General features: G+C 44.9%; 1 protein-coding gene across 4 annotated transcripts; it reads right to left on the bottom strand.

Annotated features, from left to right (window-relative positions):
- Nucleotides 1-269: 269 nt before the first annotated feature.
- Nucleotides 270-24,096, bottom strand: Dhdds (dehydrodolichyl diphosphate synthase subunit). 4 transcript variants are annotated; one of them, XM_021232660.2, is made up of 9 exons: nucleotides 23,974-24,096; nucleotides 23,419-23,532; nucleotides 20,291-20,407; nucleotides 18,306-18,448; nucleotides 17,017-17,133; nucleotides 15,766-15,867; nucleotides 10,272-10,386; nucleotides 8,135-8,242; nucleotides 270-1,618 (listed from the first exon to the last, which is right to left on the bottom strand). In XM_021232660.2, exons 2-9 carry the CDS (start codon nucleotides 23,479-23,481, stop codon nucleotides 1,379-1,381), a joined length of 1,005 nt encoding a protein of 334 aa, XP_021088319.1. In that variant the 5' UTR covers nucleotides 23,482-23,532; nucleotides 23,974-24,096; the 3' UTR covers nucleotides 270-1,378. The 4 variants fall into 4 exon arrangements, with proteins under 4 accessions (XP_021088319.1, XP_005079628.1, XP_021088317.1 ...); XM_005079571.4 differs by having other exon boundaries at nucleotides 23,868-24,046; XM_021232658.2 differs by having other exon boundaries at nucleotides 23,875-24,045.
- Between the last annotated feature and the right edge of the window lie 263 nt (nucleotides 24,097-24,359).

Here is a 24,359-nt window from a genome sequence, read left to right as displayed (position 1 = left end):
GGGAAGTGCCAGGTGTATAGGGGGCCTTGCCAAAGGGCGCATTGATTGGCTTTTGGTTGCAGTGTCACGATTTCATCCTTGATTCTGAAGAATGATGGCCAAAAGGTCACCAGTGACATATCTAGGCACAAAACGAGTGTTGTGGGCAAGGCCTAGAAAGTCAGGAAAGAGCACATCTAACGAGGCTGAAATAGCCTACCCACCTCTTCTGGGAGGGAGGGAGCTGGGGAAGGGGCTCACAAGACAGAATGAGAAAACCAAGAGTAGCATTTGGTCAGCGTTCCTGGCTAGTTTTACTGCTCTGGGGGCACCTGAAGTGGAATAGCTCTGCAGACCTTTCTTCAAAGGTAGTGATCTCTCCTCAGCTCTATGGGTAGGCAGGGAACGGATAGGATCTTGTCTCTTCCTGAAAGGCAGTGCTGGCCCTCACAGGCTGAGAGCCTAGAGTTAAGTTCTGCCATGATGAGAGTAAATTGTCTCAGGACCTACTTAGCGAGTCAGGTCAAAGAGCTGTGAGGAGCCTTGAAGATTGGGAGTGGAAATCAATTTGAGTTGGCAAGGGAAGGGGACAGTCAATCAGGAAATGCTTGGTTCTGTTCAGTCCTGATGTGTTACAAGTTGGCCTGTGTTGGATTAGACTCTAGGAGCTCTGCAGGCCCTTCTGCTACCCTGTAGCCATGGAGGGGTTGGGTCTCACTGGGGAGTGGAGTCTGGCCCCATGCCCTGCAGGGGGAGTAAGCCTGTGTGGGCTGAGTCAACAATAGGTAATTGGATTGTAATCACCCGCCTGGCTTCCGTGAGCCATTGGGGGCGCTGAGCCTTTCAGTGAGCAGTCTGTACTGGTGGGAGGGGTGGAGATTCAATAGCAAATCCCAGGTGGAGAGCCAAGGGGAGGAGCAGCAGATGGGCAAATTTTCTTCCTGTCCTTCCCACTCCGTTCTTCCCTGCCCTGCAATGCTGGCTGCCTATCGGTTATTTACCAGTAGACTCAAATCTTTTGTGAAGTCAACATGGTGGGGGCTCCGGCAGGATGGGCAAAGGCCTAGGTTTTGTGAAGACCTCTTCTGCGTGTTGAAGGATATGGTAGCAGAAAAAGAGCGTGTATCCAAAAACAGGGACAGGAAACACAGCTGATGAGTTAGGATCCCCTGATCTCCAGATTATCAGTGACTGCTCTTGGACTTAGTGGAAGCATGGGAGACTGTCCCTCAAACTCCAGGGAGTCTGTCTATAGGCAGTAGGCCTTGCCTTTGGGACTGCCTGCAAAGCAAAGGAAGCACAAGTCATCAAAAACAGGGAGGTGCCTTTCACCAAGAAAAGAAAAGCTTGGGGCCCATGAGGCAGAGGGCAGGGCAAAGTGGCCAGTAGCCAGCCTCACTTAGGCAGGTGCAGTGCTCAAAAGTGCCAGCCAGTCGGCCCGTTTAAGTTCCAAGGCCTGCAGGAAGCCTTGGACTCGCTCTTCCCGTTTGGCGGAGAGTTTGTGCAAGCGTGTCCGTCGGAGTTGGGCATCCGCACTGGCCTGGAGCCCCTCACGAAGCAGCTGCTCTGTCACTGCAGCCTGGTCCCTCTCCAGCTGGTGTCTCTTCCGCTCCTCAGCATACGTGTCTCGGGCCTTCTGCTAGAGAAAAGGGGTTGGGGTAGGGAGTTAGTTTTGGGTGTGAGTGGAGAGGGATGGAGAAGATGGGGGAGCAGGGCGCAGAGTGGCCAAGTATACTAACTCTGCAGAGTTTCTGCCAGTGTGGAAAGACAGTGGATGGCATCCGTGTCACACAGTCAAGACAGCAGCAGTCTGTCTTGGCTTGTTTTGTGTGGAAATATCTGTATTAAAATTCTTTCAAGCTTACATTGGAAACAGGTAAATAGTCTGACTTTTGATTCTCTATAGCTGTGGGAAGATGCTCCCCAGCTATATATTTTTTAATTCATTTGTAAAGTGGGGGCTGTGCCTACCTTGAAGAGAGATTTAAGGGATTAGGGATAATAAATGCAAAACCCACTCTAACATATTAGCAGACAGAGAAACTGGGATTTTACGTGCTGCTGTCTACTGTCTGAGACACATTCACTGGGTCTTCTTATGGTCCCTATGTCAGTGCGAGATGCGGTTCTCCAACCCCATATCCATTCTCCAGGGTCCAGCTCTAGACTGGCCTCCTATAAGGAAGACAGGCTTGACTCTCTGAGCAAAGGCCTCCCAGGAACGCAGAGAAGCCAACTCAACTCTCTTAAGCCCCTTACTGCTGCCTAGACCACGTATTAGTCTATAGTCCGCTCTTTCTTTTGGAAAAGAAACCCCTTCATGGCTCCAGAGCCACCAGGGCCCCTGGAATTAATTCTGACAGCTGGTGTGATCGGAGTCTCGGTAGTACCTCTCAGACCATGCATACATCTTCTGATGACGGTGACAAACTTTTTAAAGGGCAGTGATGACCTTTCCTCTCCAGCACTTGGAGCACTCTGCATATGAAGTGCTCACTCACTTGACCATATGATCACAAGAGGACAGGACGCGTGCTTGTGGCAAAAGTAGGAAATCCCTTTGGAACAGAAGGGGCTGGCTTGTTTCATGGACTTTTCCTGCCAATCTATTTGGCCTACAGAGTTTTGGCAGCAGAAGTTCTGCCAAATCTATCCCACGAGTGGGCAACCTGGAGTGTTTTTTTTTTTGAGACAGAGTTCTACTATGTTATGCAGATTTCTGCCTCCCAAGTCACTGGGACTATAAGCACTACACTGACCAGTGAGCAATAGGGTTTTCCTATATATAGGATGTCTATACGTATGTCATATCTGGTATGTCCATATCCAGCACTGTGTTATAGTACGTTGTGTTCAAGTCTTGTCCTAATCAGTCTATAAGCTCTGACTGCCTTGTCTTCACACTTTTTTGTTGTTATTTTTGAGACAGTATTTCTCTGTGTAGCACTGGCTGTTCTGAAACTCACTGGCCTTGAACTCAGTGTGCTGGAATTACAGGCATGCGCCACCACCGTCCAGCTCTTGTCTTCACTCTAGAAGCACCCTACATGTTATGCTCACAACCACTGCATCCATTGTTTCACTGACCTTCAAAATGGAGCTGTGAGCAGGCCAGGTGTGGTGGCACATGTCTGTGATTCCAGCACCTAAGAGACAGAGGCAGGTGGGTCTCCAAGTCCTAGGCTACCCTAGTTTACAGTGACCAGGACAGCCAGAGCTACATAACAGGGAGACCCTGTCTCAAAACACCAAAACACATCCCCTCAAAAACCAAACAAATAAATTACTTGTGTGTGTAGGTGGGGACGGGCAGCGGTGGCTGCTCAAGTTGGATCCCTGAAACTTACTGGCCTTCCAAGCTAGCAAAATAGATGACTTCACCTTTAGTGAGAGATCCTGTCTTGCTGGCAAAATGCATCAGTAGGGAAAGGTGCTAATTAAGCCTGACAACATAAATTCAATCCCTGAACCCATGCAGAGGTGGAGGGAGAGATGGCTATGGTGGCCACACTTTTAATCCTAGCAGTCAGGAAGCAGGAGCAGGCAGATTTCTCTGAGTTTGAAGCTATCCTGGTCTATAGAGGGAATGGCAGACTAGCCCAACCTTCATTGTGAGTTCCAGACCCTGTCTCAAAAAACAATAACAAAACAATAAAGAAGCTGCAAAGGGAAACCTAACTCCACAAAGTTGTCCTATGACCTCCACATACATACAGTGGGACACTGTGTCTACCCACATTACACTTAAACACATACACTAATAATAAATAAAAGATGGAGAAGGATCAAGGAAAGATACGCGATGTATACTTACAGATATACACAAACAAGTACATACATACATACACTAGCCATACAAATAAAGCCGCATGAATTTTCTCAGGTCAGAATGAATTTGCTTGAAGTCCTGAAATTGAAGAAATTCATGTCCAAAAGACTCTCACCTTTCAAAGACTATATTTCTTCTTTCTTTAAAAAAAGTATTTTTATTATTTTTCTAATTGTGTGTGTGTGAGAAAGACAGAGGCAGAGAGAGAGAACATGAGTACAGGTGCCCACAGAGACCAGAAACACTGGCTTTCCCTCAGAGCAGAAGGTACAGGTGGTTATGAGCCCTGTGAGTGCTAGAAACTGGCTTTCATCCCTTGGAAGAGCAGGAAACCTGTTTAATATCTGAGTCATTTTTCCTATTTTCCTTTCTTTTTTCAAGTAAACCTTTTATTTCTAAGAAAAAACATAAATTGCCCATATCACATACAAGTAGTTTAAGAGTAACCCTAGTTGGGCACTCAGGAGGCAGAGATAGGTGGATCTCTGTGAGTTTGAGGCCAATGTGGTCTTGGTCTATAAAGGGAGTTCTAGCACAGCCAGGGTTACACAGACAGTATCTCAAAAACCACAAATAGGGCTGGAGAGATGGCTCAGTGGTTAAGAGCACTGACTGTTCTTCCAGAGGCCCTGAGTTCAATTCCCGGCAATCACACGGTGGCTCACAACTACCTTGAATGAAGATCTGGTGCCCTCTGCTGGCATGTAGGCAAAAGACTGTATAGACAATAAATAAATAAAGTATTTAAAACAAAACAAAACAAAACAAAAAACCCACAAATAATCCTGAGCATTCTATCTCATAGTGTGTGTGTGCTCTTAACCACTGAGCCTGCCCTCAGTCCTGTACTCAGATTTTTTTTTAAAGATTTATTTTATTGATTCATCACATATACAGTGTTCTGCCTACATGCCAGAAGAGGGCACCAGATTGAATTGTAGATGGTCGTGAGCCACCATGTGGTTGCTGGGAGTTGAACTCAGGACTCCTGGAAGAGCAGTCAGTGATCTTAACCTCTGAGCCATCTCTCCAGCCCCTGTACTCAGATTGTTATATGGGACCAAATTCACATGCTTGCACTGTAAGCACTTTGCCAGCTCTCTTTAGGCCGCCCACCTTTTTTCTTTCTTTTTTGTTTGGTTTGTTTTTAGATGGAGTTTTACTATTTAACCCAGGCTGCCTTCAAGCAGATGGCAATCTTGCTACCTCTGACTCCCTGGTCCAGGGTGGAAGGTGTGTACCACCACGTCTAGGGATCAGAAGTACTAAAGGTAGTGTCTCTCATGAGCATATGTAATGTGCTGTGTAACTAACAATCAAAGGAACATTCTCTGAGACAGGGTCTCATATGTAGCTGGGGATGACCCTATATTCCTGGTTCCTCCTGCTTTTACCTCCCACCCCCTTATTAAGAGCTCTGATTCTTTTAGAGACCTTCCTGCAGGTCTAGGCAATCTTGCGCAAAGGCTCTGAGGTCACTCTGAGAAATGGTATTGGGCCTCTCTGCTCTTCCACCCTCAGAAGACACAAAGAACAAGATGGAGCAAAGCCTTGAGTTCTTTACCACTTTATTGGGGCCTGGGCTTCAAAACATTTATGAAGGGCTGGACAGGGAGAGTCAGTAATAACATCTCTTTAAAAAGAAAAAAGTCATAAGGGGTAGTAGTGACACATGCCTTTTCCCAGCACTAAGAAGGCAGAGGCAGAAGCCAGCCTGGTCTACAGAACCAGTTCAAGGACAGCCAGGGCTACACAGAGAAATCCCATCTCAAACACATTCCCCTAAGTCGGGCATTGGTGGCGTACACCTTTAATCCCAGCACTTGGGAGGCAGAGGCAGGCGGATCTCTGTGAGTTCAAGACCAGCCTAGTCTACAAGACCTAGTTCCAGTTCCAGGACAGCCTCCAAAGCCACAGAGAAACCCTGTCTCAACAAAACATAACTACAACAACAACAAAAAAAAAAAAGAAAAGAAAAGAAAAAAAAAGAAGAGGCCTAATTTAATTGCCTGTGGCTGGTTTCCCCCTCCTCCCAGGATCCCCAGACCTGAGCTGGACACCTTGGGTCGCCTCTACATCATCACACCTGTCATCACACTGTATATTTTTTATTGCCTACTCCAGCTGAAAATCTCCTTACATTTGTTTGCTTGTTTACTGCCTGTCGATTCAACTAAAAATATAAGCTCCATGAGAGCTGGGTAACTGCTGGTTCTCCTATGCCTAACAGCCTGACTCATACCAGGGATTCTTAAATAAACGTTAATGGAAAAGATAGAACCTGTGGCAAATCGTCTACAAACAATGTGCAAAGCACAGAAAAACTTGAAATAATAAAAGACTTCTGGGAATTCAAATTATAGGACTACACACAAAAATATCCATACACGGAAGGCTCACACCCCAGGCTCTCTGGGCATCACAGAGTTAGTTTACTCTCCCGTTACATACACACAACTGTACTGTGCATAGTTACCTGCCTTCTTTCCTATAGTTGATTTAAAACAGTAAACAGGAAGGAAAGGGAAGGGGGGATGCTGTCAAAATTAGTCACCGACACAGCAGAAGACAAAAGAGGAAGGACTTAGAAAATTATACAAGACGTCTCAAAGCCAGATCTTTGGGGACCATGTAGCTTCACGTCAACAGTCTTACTTTTCAAAGGCATCGAGGTACAATGACATGCTTGAGACAGTAGTTACTGTCTTTTCATTTGTTCTAAGCTGTCTGGTTCAAATTACTCATATTTTGAGACTCAATAAAATTCTCATAATTCAAGAAACTAAAGCCAGGAGTTCAGAACGGGGTTCCTGGACAGATTTTAGGGATTCTGTGAACCCCGAAAGTATTCCACGTAGCTGAGTGTAGGTACAATCCTATGGAGAGTAGACCTGGTTTTCATCGGACATGTTCTTTGGTTTTCATTAGGTTTCCAAAAAGGGCCCTAAGAGCAACAGGACTCGGGGCTTACATCATTCCTTTTTCCTGGTCATTATCTTCCAGACTTAAGAAACAGCAAATTTCAAAATTCAGGTTCCTAGCTCTGTGGCCTTGGCACAGTTAGTCTCTCTGTCCCTGTTTTCATATCTGAAAAATGAGGACACCAAATCTGTTACATTTAGGGAGGGTTAAATAGATAATATACAAGAACCACCAGGACTGGAGAAATGGCTGTGGTTAAGAGCACTGGCTCCTCTTCCAGAGACTCATGCTCAATTCCCAGCTCCCACATGGCAGCTCACGACTGTCTGTAACTCTAGCCCCAGGGGATCTGACCCTCCCACTGATATAAAAAAAGAACTGCCGGACATTGGTGGCTCACGCCTTTTAATCCCAGCATTCGGGAGGCAGAGGCAGGCAGAGCTCTGTGAGTTCAAGGCCAGTCTAGTCTACAGAGCGAGTTCCAGGAAAGGCTCCAAAGCAATACGGAGAAACCCTGTCTCGAAAAACAAACAAACGAACGAACCAGCAGAGCCTCTCCATGGACAGAGCACCCAAGGAGACTGCTGATGGCAGAAAGACAAGGCTGGCTGCTCATGAGTGCTTCTGGAAGATGCTGGGTCTGCAGGCTTCCACTGTCACACAATGTATTACTGGCCTTGTGAAATCCTCCTGCCTCAGCCTCCCACTAGCTAGTAGGACAGGTGGGTGTCAGCAATGACTTTGTCTAACATATTTAGAGACCACTGGACAATCTGAATTGCTTTTTCCTGTGTCTTTAGGACATCTTACACCACATTGGTCCCTACACAATATTTTTTTTCCTTTCCTTCCCTTTTTTTTTTTGAGGCCAGGCCCTGGCTGGCCTCTGCCCCTGCTTCTTGAGTGCTAGGATTAAAAGCCTATAGAACCATGACCCGGTCTTTTTTCCTCCGTTCACTCAATTGTACATGAGAGGCTAAGAAGACCTTCCTGACTGAGTTCCTAGGAGCAGTAATGAGTAAGGCGCTGCACGTGGAAACCATGCAGACTGAAACAGCGTAGGGTCAGTGGGCGGTAGCATTACAACTGTACTGACTATCATTATGCTTGCCAAGAAGTGTTTGGTGTGCTGGAAAGATGGCTCAGTGGGTAAAGGCATTTGTCACCAAGTCTGACAACCTGAGTTCAATTCTTAAGTCCCACATGAAGGAGAGAACTAACTTCTAAAAGCTGTCTTCACATGCACTGCGGCACACACAGGCATTAACTATGGTACATCTATGCAAACAAACACATACACAAATAAATAAATACAATAAATTTTTTTAAGTACATAGCAAGATATAGTGCAAGGTGGGTGTGTCAAAGCCAACCTCTTTATATCCCATCCTACCCAACTCGTACCTGAAGTGCACTATGGTTCATCTGAAACTGCAGGATCGCCTCACAGAGGTTCCAAAATGTGTATTCTGGCCACAGAACAGGCTGGAACACCAGGCAGGAATGGGAAGTCTGGTAAAAATAAGGAAGAGAGTATGAGTTAGTCACACCCATGGAACTGCACTGCTGGTCATTCCTCCAATGGAGGGGCAGGCTGAGTGGGGAAAGATCTAGAAACATGATGGCCCAGGTTTCCAGAGCTCTGGATGTTTTCTGTGGCCAGCCCATTTCCCTCATTGTTGGAAGAGGGATCACCTGCCTGTGGCAAAGCAAAACTAGACAAGATACATGTTTCTACCGGGTCTTTCCCTCTTTTCTTTTTTGTTTGAGATAAAGTCTCACTGTGTAGCAACGGCTGAAATGGAATTCAATGTGTAGAATTCACATTGTTCTGCCTGATTCCCGAGATCTAGGATCAAAGGCCTGTGCCACCAAACCCAGCTCTACTGTGTCTCTAAAGTCAATTTTAGGACACTGAAATAGCATCTGGATTATGTTATTGTCTCTTGGAGGTCATCTGAGATGCACACAGTCTGATGAAGTCAGCCAGGACAAATGGTAGCTGCTCTCGTTATCTTAAGTAGCAATAGTGTGATACCATGTTTAAGCCCGTGGACTCTGGAGACAAACTGCCCATGTCTACCATTACCATTGCACTGACTGAATTATTTAACCTCTCTGGGCCTCCGCTTCTTCAAGTATAAAGGTAGATCACACTGAGAGTCTGGTTTTACAGATCTATGAAGATTAAATGTGCATGAAGGAGAGCACAGGACAGCGTGAACAGGAACTATCATCATTACAACTAAGTTACCCCCAGTCCCAAATATTCCTGATAGCCACTGCTTACTGTCTGCTGCATTGAATAACCAACTGTGTCACAGAGGACAGCTTGTTTGCTATTCTAGACCAATGTCACCTTCCCTTAAGTTGCTACCAAGATACTAAACACTTTCTCTGGAACAGGAGGAAGTACTCATCCCCCACCCCCACCCTCCCACAGGGTTTCTCTGTGTAGCACTGGCTGTCCTGGAACTCACTCTACAGATCAGGATGTCCTCAAACTCATAGAGACCCATCTGCCTCTGCCTCCCAAGTGCTCAGATTAAAGGTGTGTACCACCACCACCTAGCTGAGAACCATTTAGAATACACTGTATTTCCTTCAAGATATCCAAAAACATTTTCAGTAGCTGTCTATTTTCAATAGCTTGGCTATTGTTCCTCAAGATATGGGATCTTTCTCTTATACTGGGGCTTGCAGATCAGAGCTCCAGGGATCCTTGTGCCTCTACTTTCCAATTGAGATTCTGAGTGTGCATCATCACAGCAAACTTTTTATATGGGTGCCCAGGCTCAAATTCAGGTTGTCATGCTTATGCACCAAGTCTTAACGAATGCACTATCTTCCTAGCATTCGTTTTGTTTTTCAAGACAGGGTTTCTCTGTGAATCAGGCCAGTCCTGGCTGTCCTAGAACTCACTTTGTAGATCAGACTGGCCTCAAACCCAGAGAGATCTATCTGCCTCTGCCTCCTGAATGCTGGGATTATAGATGTGTGTCATGATGCAGAGATTTTTAAACAATCAATAGTCCTAACTAAATTGGAACTTTTAGGGACTACCCATGCTAGAATAACTGAGCAAAAAGGCAACAGTAAGCCTGAGAGTTTGGATACAGTTTAAGTTTCATGAAATATGCCTGCAGAGATATAATCCATGTCCTAAAGAGGAGACTATTAACAGAAAGGTAAGGTTATTTGCCATGCTAGAGTGATTGCCAGGTTAATTAAGGTTTCAAGGGCCTGTTCCTTCAAAGGGGGCATATGTGAAGTTTTCATTAGGGTAGGATGGCTTTGCTTTCTCTTTAGGACAAAAGTCTTGTACTTCAGATAGCAAGAAATGCTTTACACACCCAGGGTCAGGTGAGGAATGAGAAGTAAGCGTTACCAGGCACAGCCTAGAGGTGTTGCTCTAGACGCTAGCCCTCTGTCCCTACTCATACAATGGTGCTGAAGTGGAGTGAATCACTCTCATTCATGGTGTGGGTACAGTTCTTGGGTTCAGTCCAATGCCAAAATAACATGCTGCTACACGACTTACCTGCCAGAGCAAGAAGTCACTCAGGCGCACTTCTCCAGAGGTCCGTATCAAGATGTCGGGATGAGGAGAGTGGTTGCTATAGAGGCACTTATCAAGCAAGGACTCGGAGACATCACTAGACGATCAGGAAACAGAGCACACGTCTCTTTTTGTAGTACTCTCTTGGTGAACTCCCATGCACAGCCTCCCAGTTTATAGGCCACTATCAAATACATTTGCTAGTGGGTCACCAGCCCCAAGAATGAATTTAAATCTGCACAACCACATACAATGCATTTTCTATGGGGTGAGGGCAACCCTGGGGATTGAACCCAGGGTCTTGGTACATGTACAAGTACTCTAACAGTATACATACTACATCATCCTAAGCCCTACATAGGATATTCATAACCCCTTTTTACAGATACAGAAAAGTGAAGCTCAGAGATAATTTGCCCAAACTCATTTACCTATAGGCCTAAAATCAGGTGTGTCCTCTAGACTGATGCTCTTCATCTGATGTTTTGCTTTTAAGAGGCACCCTATGACCTAGCAAGGTAAGGAAACACTATGCAACTGGGTTCTTTCTTTTTTAGAAAACTTAGGGCTAGGTGGTGGTGGCACACGCCTTTAATCCCAGCACTCAGGAGGCAGAAATAAGTGGGTCTCTGTGAGTTCGAGGCCAGCCTGGTCTACAGAGAGAGTTCAAGGACAGCCCAGGCTACAAAAGAAACCACTATTATGCTGGCTAGATTTTATCATTTGTAATAATAAGAAATTAGAATCATATCTACAGCACTATTGTTAGATTTCTTTATCCATTCCAGCCTTCCTATAAGGTAGTCAATATGCCAAATTCAAAGAACACAAGGCAGGTTTACAAACAATTTAAACTTAGAAAAATGACTTTTTTCTGCTTCTGTGTTCTCATCTTTAACATGAATGTAAGGGCTAGGGAGATGGCTCAGTATGTGAAACTGCTGGCTGTTGACTGGAGGCTGGATCTCCAGAAGCCTGCAAACACCAGATACAGTAAGTCAAGGGTCTATGTGGGGAGGCAGGCACAGCAGAACCTTTGAGAGACAGCTGGCTTGGCTTGCACACAGCAGAGACCCCTCCTCACGTGAGGTGGGAGGGTAAGGCTCCACACCTGAGGCTATCCTCTGACCTTCACTCATGCACTGCAGCATGCATAAAACTGTAACCACATGCATAAACTCAACCAATAAAATGGAGTAAAAATTGCATGTACATTATAGAGATGAGTATGGTGGCAAATGCCTAGAATTGCAGCATTTCATTCAGTAGGCAAAGCAGGAGGATCAAGAAATTGAGGTCAAGAGCACACATATTAAAACTGGAACAATGCTGGATAGTGTCATAACACCTTTAATCCCAGCACTTGGGAGGAGAGGCAGGAGGATCTCTGTGAGTTTGAGGCCAGCCTGATCTACAGAGTGAGTTCCAGGACAACCAGGGGTACGCAGAGAAAACCTTCCTTGAAAAACCAAATAATAATAATATTTTTTTTTTTGGTTTTTCGAGGCAGGGTTTCTCTGTGGCTTTGGAGGCTGTCCTGGAACTAGGTATTGTAGACCAGGCTGGTCTCGAACTCACAGAGATCCACCTGCCTCTGCCTCCCCAGTGCTGGTATTAAAGGCATGCGCCACCAACGCCCAGCTAATAATAATCAGCTAATAATAATACAGAAAATTCGAATGGCCCTTGTGCTTACTCAGTAAATGGTCACAACTATTATTTCATATAGAGAACAGAGGACCAAAGGAGGCTAAGCAGCCTATTCAAAGTAATAGTTTAAAGACCAACCTTACTCCTTCTCTAAGTCTGGGCTCAAACAACCTGTTAATCTTTCTTTTTCTTTCTTTGAGATAGTTTCTCTGTGTAGCCCTGGCTGTCCTGGAACTCCCTGGCTGTCCTGGAACTCGCCCTGTAGACCATCCTGACCTCCAATTCACAGAGATCCAACTGCTTCTGCTTCCCTAGTGCTGGGATTAAAGGCGTGAGCCACCACCATCTACAACCTGTCAATTTTATTTCTTAAAGAAAAAAAAAGCCCTTATCCTAATGAAAAAGGATTTGGATGATAGTATGAAGAACACAGAAAATTTATTTACTTAGTTGAACCTAATTCTAATAACCCTGATATAAATGCAGACTCGTGTCAATTTGGAATGGAGAGTACAGTAATAAACTCAGTATAGGCTGAGATCAAGCTGCAGGAGGGGTCAGCCTCTTGACCCTGGTGATTCTATCTACCCTGTTGACCTGATACCCCACAGAGGCAGGTTACAAAATGAGGATCAGGAAGACAGTTAGGAAACACTTCCTGGGATCAGGAAGACAGTTAGGAAACACTTCCTGGGAGGTGAGCAAGATGCAAGGTAAGTGAATACTGAAGCATGGCGTGAGGTTAAAGCATGCTGCACTAGGAGTCAGATCAGAGTTCCTCACAGCAAGGAATATTAAATCTGCTTGTTAAATGACAGTATCCTTTCTAGCATAAATATTTTCCACCATCGATGACTTCAATTATTATTTTATACATAGAAGACTACAAGAAACATGAATCATAAAACATAACAAACAACTATGAAATTACTTCTAAGCTAGTTACCAATGACTTGCATCTACATATATATGTTCTCATGTTTTCTCTGTCTCTCCCTCTGTTTGAGGCTAGGAAGTGCTAGAAATTGAACCTAGGGTCTTCACATACCAGGTTCAAATCTATCCCCACCCCTGACAATTTGACTGCCTCCTATTCCCATCCACTTACCTAGGGTCTTAATTTCCCCAACAGCCAAGTTATAATCTACAACTTAATTTACCCTTCTAGAGCATTAGCCAACCTGTGCCCACCTCCTCCTGAATCTGTACTGACAAATTCCCTCTTTTGTGTCCTGTAATACAGACCATCCATTCTTCTTGTGAGTGCCTATCTGTCCTACAGGCTCGTGAGATGTTTCTCAGAGCTCCACCCTTGGCCTTCTACTCACAGAAGACTCTTTAGCTCCCTCTTGCCCTCCTCACTCCATCACCCTACAGATTACCTCCCTGCTGGGGTACCTGTGGTCCTAGACCACTGATCCAACATCTCTGTTCTATGACAAACCCAGAACCAAACTTTCGGCTGTTTTTTTTTTTTTTAATATTTTATTTATTTATTGTGTATACAGTCTTCTGCCTGCATGCCAGCAGAGGGCACCAGATATCACTCAAGGTGGTTGTGAGCCACCATGTGATTGACGGGAATTGAACTCAGGACCTCTGGAAGAACAGTAAGTGCTCTTAATCGCTGAGCCATCTCTCCAGCCCCACTTTCATCTGTTCTTTAATGGGATCCTGTCTAGGGTTCCCTGGCACAGTGAAGGCCACCAATGTCTACTGTTAAAATCAATGTGTCAAACATCCTGGATAACAGCCTTTCTCCAGAATCAGTTCATTGAGATCTCCTAATTCCTCCCTTTGTAGCTCAGTGCAGGCTGCTTTGTCCATTCCAGTACCATCACAATCCACGCTCCCTCCCAATGGCGTCTCATTATTCAGGAGTTGCTATAGCCAAGGCTCACCTCATAGCCCTGCCTTGTTCCCCTAGTTACCACTTCTTCCCTCTTACCATAAACCCTTGCACTACCGTGCACCAGCGGATCACCATTACAAGTTTGTTCATTTGTATCTTATTAATATGCCTGTTTCCTTACCAGCACTCCAAAACACAGAAGAAAAATAGATCTTTATATTCTCACCACTGTACCTCCTCATACAGTGCAATGTGCTTACCCAAACTGGGACTAGAAAAATGAATACAAGGCTACACCAGGCATAGTGGCACACATCCTGAATCCTGGCACATGGGAAACAGAGGCAGGCAGACCTGGTGACCCATGGTCTAAATTCCAACCAACCAGAGCCACTTATCGAGACCCTGTATGAAGACACAAAGAAAGAAAATTCTCTTTGTGTACTTTCTGAGGCTGGAGTCGGCTCAGTGGTTAAGAATGACTGTTACTCTGCCAGAGGACTGAGCTCGATTTCCAGCACCCACAGACAGTTCCAGCTCCAGGACATCTGATACCTTCTCTGACCTCTGAGGGTAACTGCATTCATGTGTACATTCCCCCATACAGACATACACACGTATACATATTAAAAAATAATCTTAAAAAACAAAACAGTACTTTCTCGGTAAGAATCAGTCATTTTTGTTTTTAAAGGGCCAACTGTCTTCTCATTTGTTCATCTGCTTTTCTTTTTCTTTTATGGTGCCGGAGATCAAACCTGAGGTTGTACACCTACTAAGCAAGTGCTCCACAACTGGACTACACCTCACTGTGATGACTTGACATTTTAGCTGTTCTGAGATAGGAGTCTCACTATGTTGTTTAGGCTGGTCCCAAACTTGCAAGTGTTTTAAGTAGAGGATTACAGGTTTGTGCCACTATGCCCAGCCCAATTTCATGATTTCTAATTCCCAGCCAATCATAATATACTAGAGAAAAGGAAATCAGAAAATTTCCTACATCCCAGGAGTTCATAAAAAAAAAAAAAAGACAGGGATTCTGAATTGTTGACTGACCTTGGATATGCTACTCTCAGTTTCCACATTTATAAAATGAAAAGAAGACTTGACTCTCCTATGAGTTCAACAGTAACCAGGGAACATAACATTGCTGCAATTATTTCTGCTTTTATTTTACTATTGCTATTAATCTATTAATATTATCAAATAATATATTAGTAACAACATTAGAAAGGCCAAATAAATTCCTCCATTCCTCCAAGCCTTATTAGATAGGATTCCACTACACTGGTAATGATTAAAAATTTGAGGCAGGCAGGGCGTTGGTGGCGCATGCCTTTAATCCCAGCACTCGGGAGGCAGAGGCAGGTGGATCTCTGTGAGTTCGAAGCCAGCCTGGTCTACAGAGTGAGTTCCAGGACAGCTTCCAAAGCCACAGAGAAACCTTGTCTCGAAAAACCAAAAAAAAAAAAAAAAAAAATTTTGAGGCAGAGGCAGGCAGATCTCTGTGAGTTCGAGGCCAACCTGGTCTATAGAGAGGGTTCCAGGACAGCCTCCAAAACAATACAGAGAAACCCTGTCTCAGAAAACAAAACAAAACAAAGAATTTCCCTTCCTTTCTCCCTATGGCCACCCCTCACACTACCTTAGTTGTGTGGTATGAAATTATAATATGAGGAACCTAAGAGAGTCTCCCCCACAATGCACACAGAGGACTGACTGGAGAAGTGTTAACAGGGGGCGGGGGTCATTTCTCACTGGAAGGGGCAGCCTTGGCAGCTGTTCGGCTGTTTGTCAGCAGTTTGCTGGTGTGTGGTCTACTCAGATGATCCTAACCTCTGTTTGGGGCAAATCTCCTAAATCTTCCCATGTACACCCTGACTTGAGCTCTGGTCAAGCACACGGCTCAGAACAGGTTTTAATCTTCAGTGCATCCGGGTTTCCCATGCTACACGGAAAGACAGCAGCAGGTACCTGGGTTCCAGCAGACCTTGCTCCACTCCCCAGGCCATCTCTTTCACGGCGTTGGTGATCTCATGACGGGATGTGTATGCAAAGCAGACATTGAGGAAACACCTAAGGATGGCGGAGCACAGTAACTCACCAAATGGGCAGCGGCTGACAGCTGGAGTCTGACTCCAGGGCAGTCATTCCCTGGAAGGGCACAGGCACTTCAGGTTCCCAGCATACTTTTGAAGGGTGAGATTGTGGGTTCTTTTAAGAGCTCTTGGAATAAACATGTTACTCATTTAATTAGATCAAAATAAAATGACCTTTTTTTAAAAAAAAAAAGATTTATTTATTATGTATACAATGTTCTCTGTGCACGTATGCCTGCAGGCCAGAAGAGGGCACCAGATCTCATTACAGATGGTTGTGAGCCACCATGCGGGTGCTGGGAATTGAACTCAGGACCTCTGGAAGAGCCGTCAGTGCTCTTAACTGCTGAGCCATCTCTCCAGCCCCAAAATGGCCTCTTATTGCCTCCCTATCCCTGCCCCCCTCTACTGACAACAAGCCCAGAAGATAGAAATCCATTGTGATATTAGTATAACATACGATAGAAGGAGACCAAATATAAAATAAAATCATTGCCAAACAATATTATTTCAAAGTCACACACAATGTTGTGTGGATTACTGAACCCTGTCCTCTAAATCTGTCCATGAACCAAAGAGTATGATAGAAAAGAGTCTTGAGTTAGGCGGTAGTAGGCCACGCCCCAGCATTTGGAAGGCAGAGGCAAGTGGATGTCTGAGTTTGAGGCCAGCCTGGTCTAGTTCCAGGACAGACAGGGCTGCACAGAGAAACTGTGAAAAACCAACCAAACAAATAAGAAAAGACTCTTAAAAGGCCTACAGACAAGGATTAGCATGGCTGGATTTCCTTTTTGGGGCAGGGTCTCTCCATATTGCCCAGGTTAGCCTCAAACTCTCAGAAATATGCCTGTTCTGCCTACTGAGTGGTGGAATTAAGAGTATGTACAACCATACCTGGCCTAGGACGGATGGATCTCTATCCCAACTCTTGTCAAGCTAAAGTATGTGTGGTGTGTCTGTGTGTGCATTTATAATTACACAAACACATTGGGGTGGGGTGGGGTGGGCAAGTGATGGGGGTGGGTTTGTAGTGAGTAGCTGGTCAGGCAGCTGGTCTCCTCTCTAGGTGCAAGAAGCATCACTAACTACTCCTTGGTGGTACTTAAGGGACAGCCTGAGAACTTACTTGTTGTAGTTCTTAGTAGCCTGTACAGCACGTGCAATCTTCTCCTGGAGGTCCAAGGGCAATAAATGCAGATCGCCTAAGACCCGGATACACACTCCATGCTTCTGTAGCTTCTCCCTGAGCAAGGAAAAAGGAGGCAGCATGTGACATGGTGCCTGATGAGCAGGAGGTACTTAGGCAAGAGCCAAGCAGCTGTCTGAGTGCTGTCTCATGCTAGGCACTGTTGTGTGTATTATTTCAGAACTCATGCCAATACTCAGAATAGTGATCTATAGCACTGAGGCATGGAGACAGTCCAAGGTCATTTCCAGTGTTGTATCTGACTTGACTAGATCTATCTGCCTTGAGAATATAAACTTTTGGCCACATGACACTACCTCAGCTGATCTTATGAAGAGTTGTATTATACACATTCAGTGACACCTGTCCCGTTCTAGCAAGCCAGTAAACTGCTCCAGGGCAGGGACTGCATTACTGATGACATCTGCTATACTCTGGTGAAATAAGATAATAATGACAGCTCAGAGTACATATAGGGTTAGATGGTGGCCAAATTACTCTGACCAACAAATTCAATCCCTGCACCATACTCTGAAGTACACACTCTAAGTTCCCCTTCACAGACAAGGAGACAGAGGCACAGAAGATTACAATGAGATCTGGTGCCCTCTTCTGGAATGCAGGCATATATGCAGGTAGAACATCAAATACATAATAAACAAATCTTTAAAAACAAACAAAACAAAAAAATCAATCAATAGTCTAATCAAAGCATAATTTGAATAATACCTAGATTTCAATTCAAGTACCCCCACTTTCGAAGATCCTGAATGTACTCCTGGCTTCTTTGAGCTCAGCCCCTATTTGTCTCTCAATCTCCCCCTACCTATAAGTAGGAGACAAACAGTCCTGCTACAGTCCCAGTCCTGGCAGGCTGGTAAAGCAGAAAGAGGTGCATGGCAATGCTTATTCTCAGAGAACAGAAGCAAGAAGTCCTTGAGGTTTACAGAGGAACTGCAAAGATCCTGGAGGAGCTAGGACTGATTTCCCAATATGGCTGTCACTAACTTACTGTGACCAGCCAATCTCTTCACAGGGATTTAATGTCCCAGCCAATAAATTCAGAAAGACTAGCAGTCCTGTCTTTCCTGTGTGTGCATATGGAGACCAGTGCATAACCCTGGGTGTCATCCTCCTGAGTAAGTTTCAGATAAAAGAGCCTGGGGGCTGGGGCCGGGGAGGGTTAGAGGCGGTGGAACGAGAGGTTTTCAGTCTGGCCATCATCTTACTGTTCTTCCATCAAGCAGGTGAACTTCTGTCGGGCTAGATCCAGCAGCCCGTCAACCTCGCTTTTGGAACGCTTGAAGTTCTCAATGCTGAAAGCATAGACAGTCACTTCTAGGATGCCCAGGTTCAAACACCAGCGTAGAGTCTGAGGGGAACAAAGATGAAGATCTAGGACACGGGAGGAACGGGGAGAGGCAAGCAAGAACCTGAAAAAACTAAGGCTGGCTATGGTGGCTTAGTTCTAAAATCCCAGGATTTAAAAAGCTGGGGCACAAGGATCAAGGCTAACCTAGACTACATAACAAGACCCTGTCTCAAAAAAAAAAAAAAAAAAAAAAAAAGAAAAGAAACAGAAGAAATTGATCTAGGCATGCTGGTGAACATTTTATAATCTGAGTACTGGGAGGTGAAAACAGGAAGATCATGAGTTTAAGGTCAGCCTGGACTACATCTTCAACTTGAGGCCGCCCTGGGCTGTAGGAAACAATATCTGAAAAAATAAACAAAGAAAAACTAAAAACTGATCTGTATTTTATCCCAAAGAGCTCTTCAGCAAGAACATAAAGTTTGAGGTTTCTAGCCAGTGACTCCATCGTGGACTCGTAATGAACTGTAGGCAATCATTAGCCTCTGTGGGTCTAGGTTTCTCTACTAGCAGAAAGGGACTACAGAGCCGGGTGTTGGTGGTGCACGCCTTTAATCCCAGCACTCAGGAGGCAGAGGCAGGTGGATCTCTGTGAGTTCGAGGCCAAACTGGTCTACAGAGCGAGTTCCAGGACAGCGTCCAAAACAATACAGAGAAACCCTGTCTCGAAAAAAAAACAATAAAAAAAAAGAAAGAAAAAGAAAAAAAAGAAAGGGACTACAGATCCATCCATCCTGACAGGATGGCTAAGACAATATAAAAGTGAGGCATTACTGCCCGGAACATAACAACTTGATGACTTCAGACCAAGCCTGGGAGATCGGAACAGAAGCAAAACTGGAGCACTGGGCAGCACTTCACAGTCAGCAAAAGGTTTTCCTGGGTTTCACTTTCCAGACAACTATTAGAAGTGGGCGGCTGCTGTCATGGTACTTTATACATGATGTATTAGTCAACTTTGAAAGCCGAACCACGTCAAAAGTTAACTTCTGGGAGCATCAACACAACACACTAAGAACTCTCAAGAAAACCCCAAGTTTAAGTCCAGCTTGGACACATAGGGAGGTGCTGTCTTTGTTTTTGATTTATTTTGTCTGTCTGTCTGTCTGTCTTTCTTTTTAAGACAGGGTTTCTCTGTGTAACTCTGTACCACTGGCTGTCCTGGAACTCACTTTGTGCTGGTATTGAACCCAGGGCTTTATTCATGCTAGGCAAATACTATACTCACTGACCTACATCCTCAACAGTTCTTTATTTATTTACTTTGACTTTTAAGAAATTTAGCCAGACTTGGTGGTGGTGGCGAATGCCTTTAATCCCAGCACCTGGGAGGCAGAGGCAGGCAGATCTCTGTGAGTTTGGGCCAGCCTGGTCTACACAGTGGCTTCCAAGCCAGCCAGGGTTACACAACAAAATTCTCTCTCAAAAATAAACAAGTATGCAAATTTTTGTGACTAGAATATAGGTAGAAAGGGAAAACAAAACCAAAATAGCCTGACAAGTATAGACTCATTAGAGTGGTACATGTAATTATAAAAGTTGATATTGAGGGTGTGTGTGTGTTTATGCCCAAAACAAAATGTGTATGGAGTTAGAGAATAAGTTGTCTGAGTTGGATCTCTCCTTTGACCACAGGTATTCCAAGGTCTGAACTCAGGTCATCAGAGTTGGTGGCTATTGCCCTTCCTTATTGACCCAGCAATTTCACAGATGTTAAGACATTTAGTAGTAGCTTAGATGAGACATACAATAAAACAAAACAATAAAACTAAAGGTAGGAAAAGACTGTGTTATTGGTCTAATATTCTGTGATGACAACAGTTTTGCCAATGCCACACCCACCTCCGCAAGCTTGTTGAAGCCCTGTGAGTGGCCCTCCTGCCGCTCCACCTGGCACTTCTTGGCATAGCGACGGTTTCCATCCATTATGAATGCAATATGTTTGGGCACTGGGCCAGCCTATAGAATAAGACCAATGATGAGTCAATTTAATTCTCTTTGGGAGAATGTATATCCTTAACTAATAGGTTTGAACAATCAGATAAAACCCCTGGGCTGGCAAGATGACTCACTGGATAAAGATGCTCCGTCAAGCCCAACCACCTGAGTTTGAGCCCCAGGACTGGTGCACATACAGAAAAAAAGAAAAATGAATCCTACAAGTTGTTCTCTGACCTCCATATGTATGCTGTGGCATGTATATGCTTCCATACAACATACATACACAGACTGATACACACATATATACACACAATAAATAAATGTCACTAACATACCTTAAGATAAAACCTGAGAAAGAGAACTTGGTATACTGTTTTTTGTTTTTGTTTGTTTGTTTTCTTGAGACACGGTTTCTCTTTGTAAGAGCCCTGGTTGTCCTAGAACTAGCCCTGTAGACCAGGCTAGCCTCAAACTCACAGTGATCCACCTACCTCTGCCTCCTGAGTGCTGGGATCAAAGGTGTACACCCCCAACCCCCCCCACTACCCCCCACCCCCGGCTGTCTTTCAATTGTAGAAAACAAAGCAGTTCACTATGCTTTTCCATCCATGCATGCTATACTTCTGTCATATGCATCCCCTGACCTTCTTGGCATCACTTCTTCTCCCTGCTCCCCTTCCACACTGCTAGTAGTCACCTTCTGCTTTAACTTCATGCCCCCACCATTCCCACATATGAGAGAAAACATGGGGAGTTAATTTTTTATGGGATGGGCTTATTTCATTTAACATGATGATTTCCAATTTCATTTTTTTATACACTGCATGCTTTCATTCTTCATGGATAAACAAATCATTACTGTGTATAAAAGGCACATTAAAAAAAATCCACCTCATAACTGAGAAGCATGTGGACTGATTTGGCAAGCGGGCTACTGCGAACAGTGAGTAATAACCCTGAGTGGGCAGGCGTCTGCAGAGGGGCTGGTTTTGATATTTTTGTGTACACAGGAATGACCTGGCTGAACCACATGGAAGGTCTACTGTTCCCTTTCTGAGGAACCTTCCTAGTGATTTTCAGGGACTAGACAACATTCCCACCAGCAGTGTGGAAGGATCCTTTGTCCATATATCCCTGCCAAAGCCTGCCTTTTCTTTAATTTTCTTGATGCCTGTCATTCTGTGTATGGTGAGACAAAATATTTTATTTTTTAATTTTATAACTGTATGTGTATGGATGTTTTGCCTGCATATAGGTCTGTACCATGTGTGAACCTGTGCTCCAGCATAAGAGGGTACCAGATTCCCTGAAACTGGAGTTATAGTGACCTTCCCTGTGGCTAGCACTGACAACTGAACCTGAGTCCTCTACAAGAGCAGCAACTGCTCTTAGCTCTGAACTATCCCTCCAGCCCTTTTGAACTTGATCTTAATGATATTTTATTTGTTTTGTTTTGTTCTTCAAGACAGGGTTAGGGTTCCTCTGTGTAGCCGCAGCTCTCCTGGAACTCACTCTGCAGACCAGGATGACCTCGAATCCAGAGATCCACGTGCCCTTGTCTCTAGGGTTCTAGGATTAATGGTGTGTGCCACCAATGCCCATCAAGTTTTGAGTTTTATTTACCTTGTAGCTATAGCTACTAAGCATTTTTTTCAGTACTCATTGTAATTATTTTAAATCCATTCAAATGATTTAACTCCTTTATTGACTCATAATTTGCTCCTTTTTTTTTTCAGTTGTTCGAGACAGGGTTTCTCTGTGTAGCTTTGGAGGCTGTCTTGGAACTTGCTCTGTAGACCAGGCTGGCCTGGAACTCACAGAGATCTACCTGCCTCTGCCTACCGAGTGCTGGGATTAAAGGCATGTACCACCAATGCCTGGTGGTCTCTAACTTTTTCAAAATCACATTTATTTGGTGTGTGTGTGTGTGTGTGTGTGTGTGTGTGTGTGTGTGTGTGTGTGTGTGTGCATGGGTGCTACAGTACTGATATGGAGGTCAGAGGACAACTTACAAATGAGTCAGTTCTCTCTTTCTGAAGTGTAGGTTATGGGGGTTGAACTCAGGTACTGCACTTAGTGGCAAGAGCCTTTATCCACTGAGCCATCTTCCCAGCTCAGCCCTCCACAGGCTTCTCTTGTCTTCTACATACAGCCTTTTCAAAAATCTAACTTTGATAAGCAGCTTGTATTTGCCAACACAAGGTTTTCATGCATAGTTTCGTGAGGAGAGAGTTTCCATTTTCTGGCCTGAGTATGATTGATTACCTGGCATTCATATGTGAGTGTATGGAGATACAATGCTTACTGACTTAAATTCACTGTTACACGCTGCTTGACCATCTGTAGAGGAAAAAAAAATGCCGGGCCGGTGGTGGTGCATGCCTTTAATCCCAGCACTCAGGAGGCAGAGGCCATCAAAGAAAATTAATTCAGTAGACAGTGTAAGGAAAAGTGGATGGGAACTCTAGAGTAGTGGTTCTCAACCTTCCTAATGCTGTGACCCTTTATTTAATACAGTTCCTCATGCTGTGATGACACCAACCAAAAAATTATTTCCATTGCTACGTCATAACTGCAGTTTTGCTAACGCTGTGATCACAATGCAAATATCTGATATGCAGGATATCTACCATGTAACCCCTGTGAAAGGGTCATTCAAACACCAATGGGGTTGTGACCCATAGGTTGGGAAAACTGCTCTAAGGAGATAGATTTCAGTTCACTCTCATTCATATCCCACCAGCCAGCTCTTCTGACATTCCCAAAGCCAAAATTTCAATTTTCCAGAAGGAAAATCTAACAGTCTATGCTGTACAATATTAAGAGATCCCGTTTCACCTTTAAAAAATAAGTCACTCCAACAATAAAGGCAAGAAATGTGGCCCTGCAGGCTACATTGTAATTGCGAGATTATCTCTTTGCTAAACTCCACTTAACAACAGAGATTGCTAAAATTTAATAATAAATTTTCACAAGATTCCCCAACTATCCAAAAGGTCAACTTGCCTTCTGGGCTACTGCTTACTTACCTTTATGATATTGGCGCAGAACCGCTCCCAAAGTGACAGCTCTCCTTCTTTGATCCATGACATAATTCTTGATATGTCAGAAATCACCCCAGAACAAAATGCCAATCAGATAACCTTGAATAAATGAGAGAGACGTCATCGTGCTTGCGATTAAATAGACCTGACTTACAGAGACGATGTTGGGGCTTTGGCAAGCGGCCAGCACCCGAATCCAGAGACACTGGTGATTTCATCTCTCAGGGCTGTACAAGCCAACAGGAAACCTTTCGGACAAGGTGGCTCCACCTTTTTTTTTTTCCTTCTTATGTGCACTGATTTCTTCGGACTATTCTGTCACATCATGGTGCCTACATCTTGGTCGATTCCCGCAACTTCCTCCTCTATTTTAACCCCGCAGGCCAGATCTCTCTCTGGGCTGACCAAGCACCATCCCCCATCGGCTGTCACACCTGTTACCTTAGTGGTCTTAGAGTCACTCCTCGGGAGGACCTTAATGCTTCCCGTGGCCGAATCCTCACCAAGCTTCCCTTCCCTCGGGACCCCCTGTTCACTCACTGGGCACCTAGGATGCCGCGGGAAGCGTTTTTCTACCGCTCCTGGGCGGCTCACGACGTGGCGCTGGAAGAACACGTCACTGCTGCGCGCTAGGACACACCTCCTCCGTCCCTGGTGGGTGGGGCCACGGCTTGCGCCTGCGGACTTCGGGGGAGCTCTTTCGAGTCGGCTATTGGAGAACGCTCCCTCGGGGACGTAGAAACAGCGACCTGGGAGGCCGAGGTCACGTGAGCTGGCGAGTTAAGATTCCCGCTGGGAACTCGTTGAGGCACCTGGAGGTCATCCTGCTCAGCCTCGGGTGCTGGGACTGTCACAGGACGGCCGCGGCGTGTGGAGTGGAAAGGGGGCCGGCTGCGGCACCTCAGAAATTAAAGTCTCTCTTTGGA

The sequence above is a fragment of the Mesocricetus auratus genome, unplaced genomic scaffold, assembly GCF_017639785.1.
Source record: "Mesocricetus auratus isolate SY011 unplaced genomic scaffold, BCM_Maur_2.0 Super-Scaffold_100014, whole genome shotgun sequence".
Classification (NCBI taxonomy): domain Eukaryota; kingdom Metazoa; phylum Chordata; class Mammalia; order Rodentia; family Cricetidae; genus Mesocricetus; species Mesocricetus auratus.
This window is presented reverse-complemented; position numbering and strand designations above follow the sequence as displayed.

What these genes read in the sequence shown, in the direction of transcription:
- Dhdds (XM_021232660.2), bottom strand. Translation starts at nt 23,481, where the DNA reads ATGTCATGGATCAAAGAAGGAGAGCTGTCACTTTGGGAGCGGTTCTGC. An exon ending in ACCTGCTTGATGGAAGAACA is followed by an intron (nt 17,134 to 18,305) that starts GTAAGATGATGG and finishes TTCCTTGCTCAG; the next exon opens with GGAGAAGCTACAGAAGCATG. An exon ending in GTGACTTCTTGCTCTGGCAG is followed by an intron (nt 8,243 to 10,271) that starts GTAAGTCGTGTA and finishes TATTTTTACCAG; the next exon opens with ACTTCCCATTCCTGCCTGGT.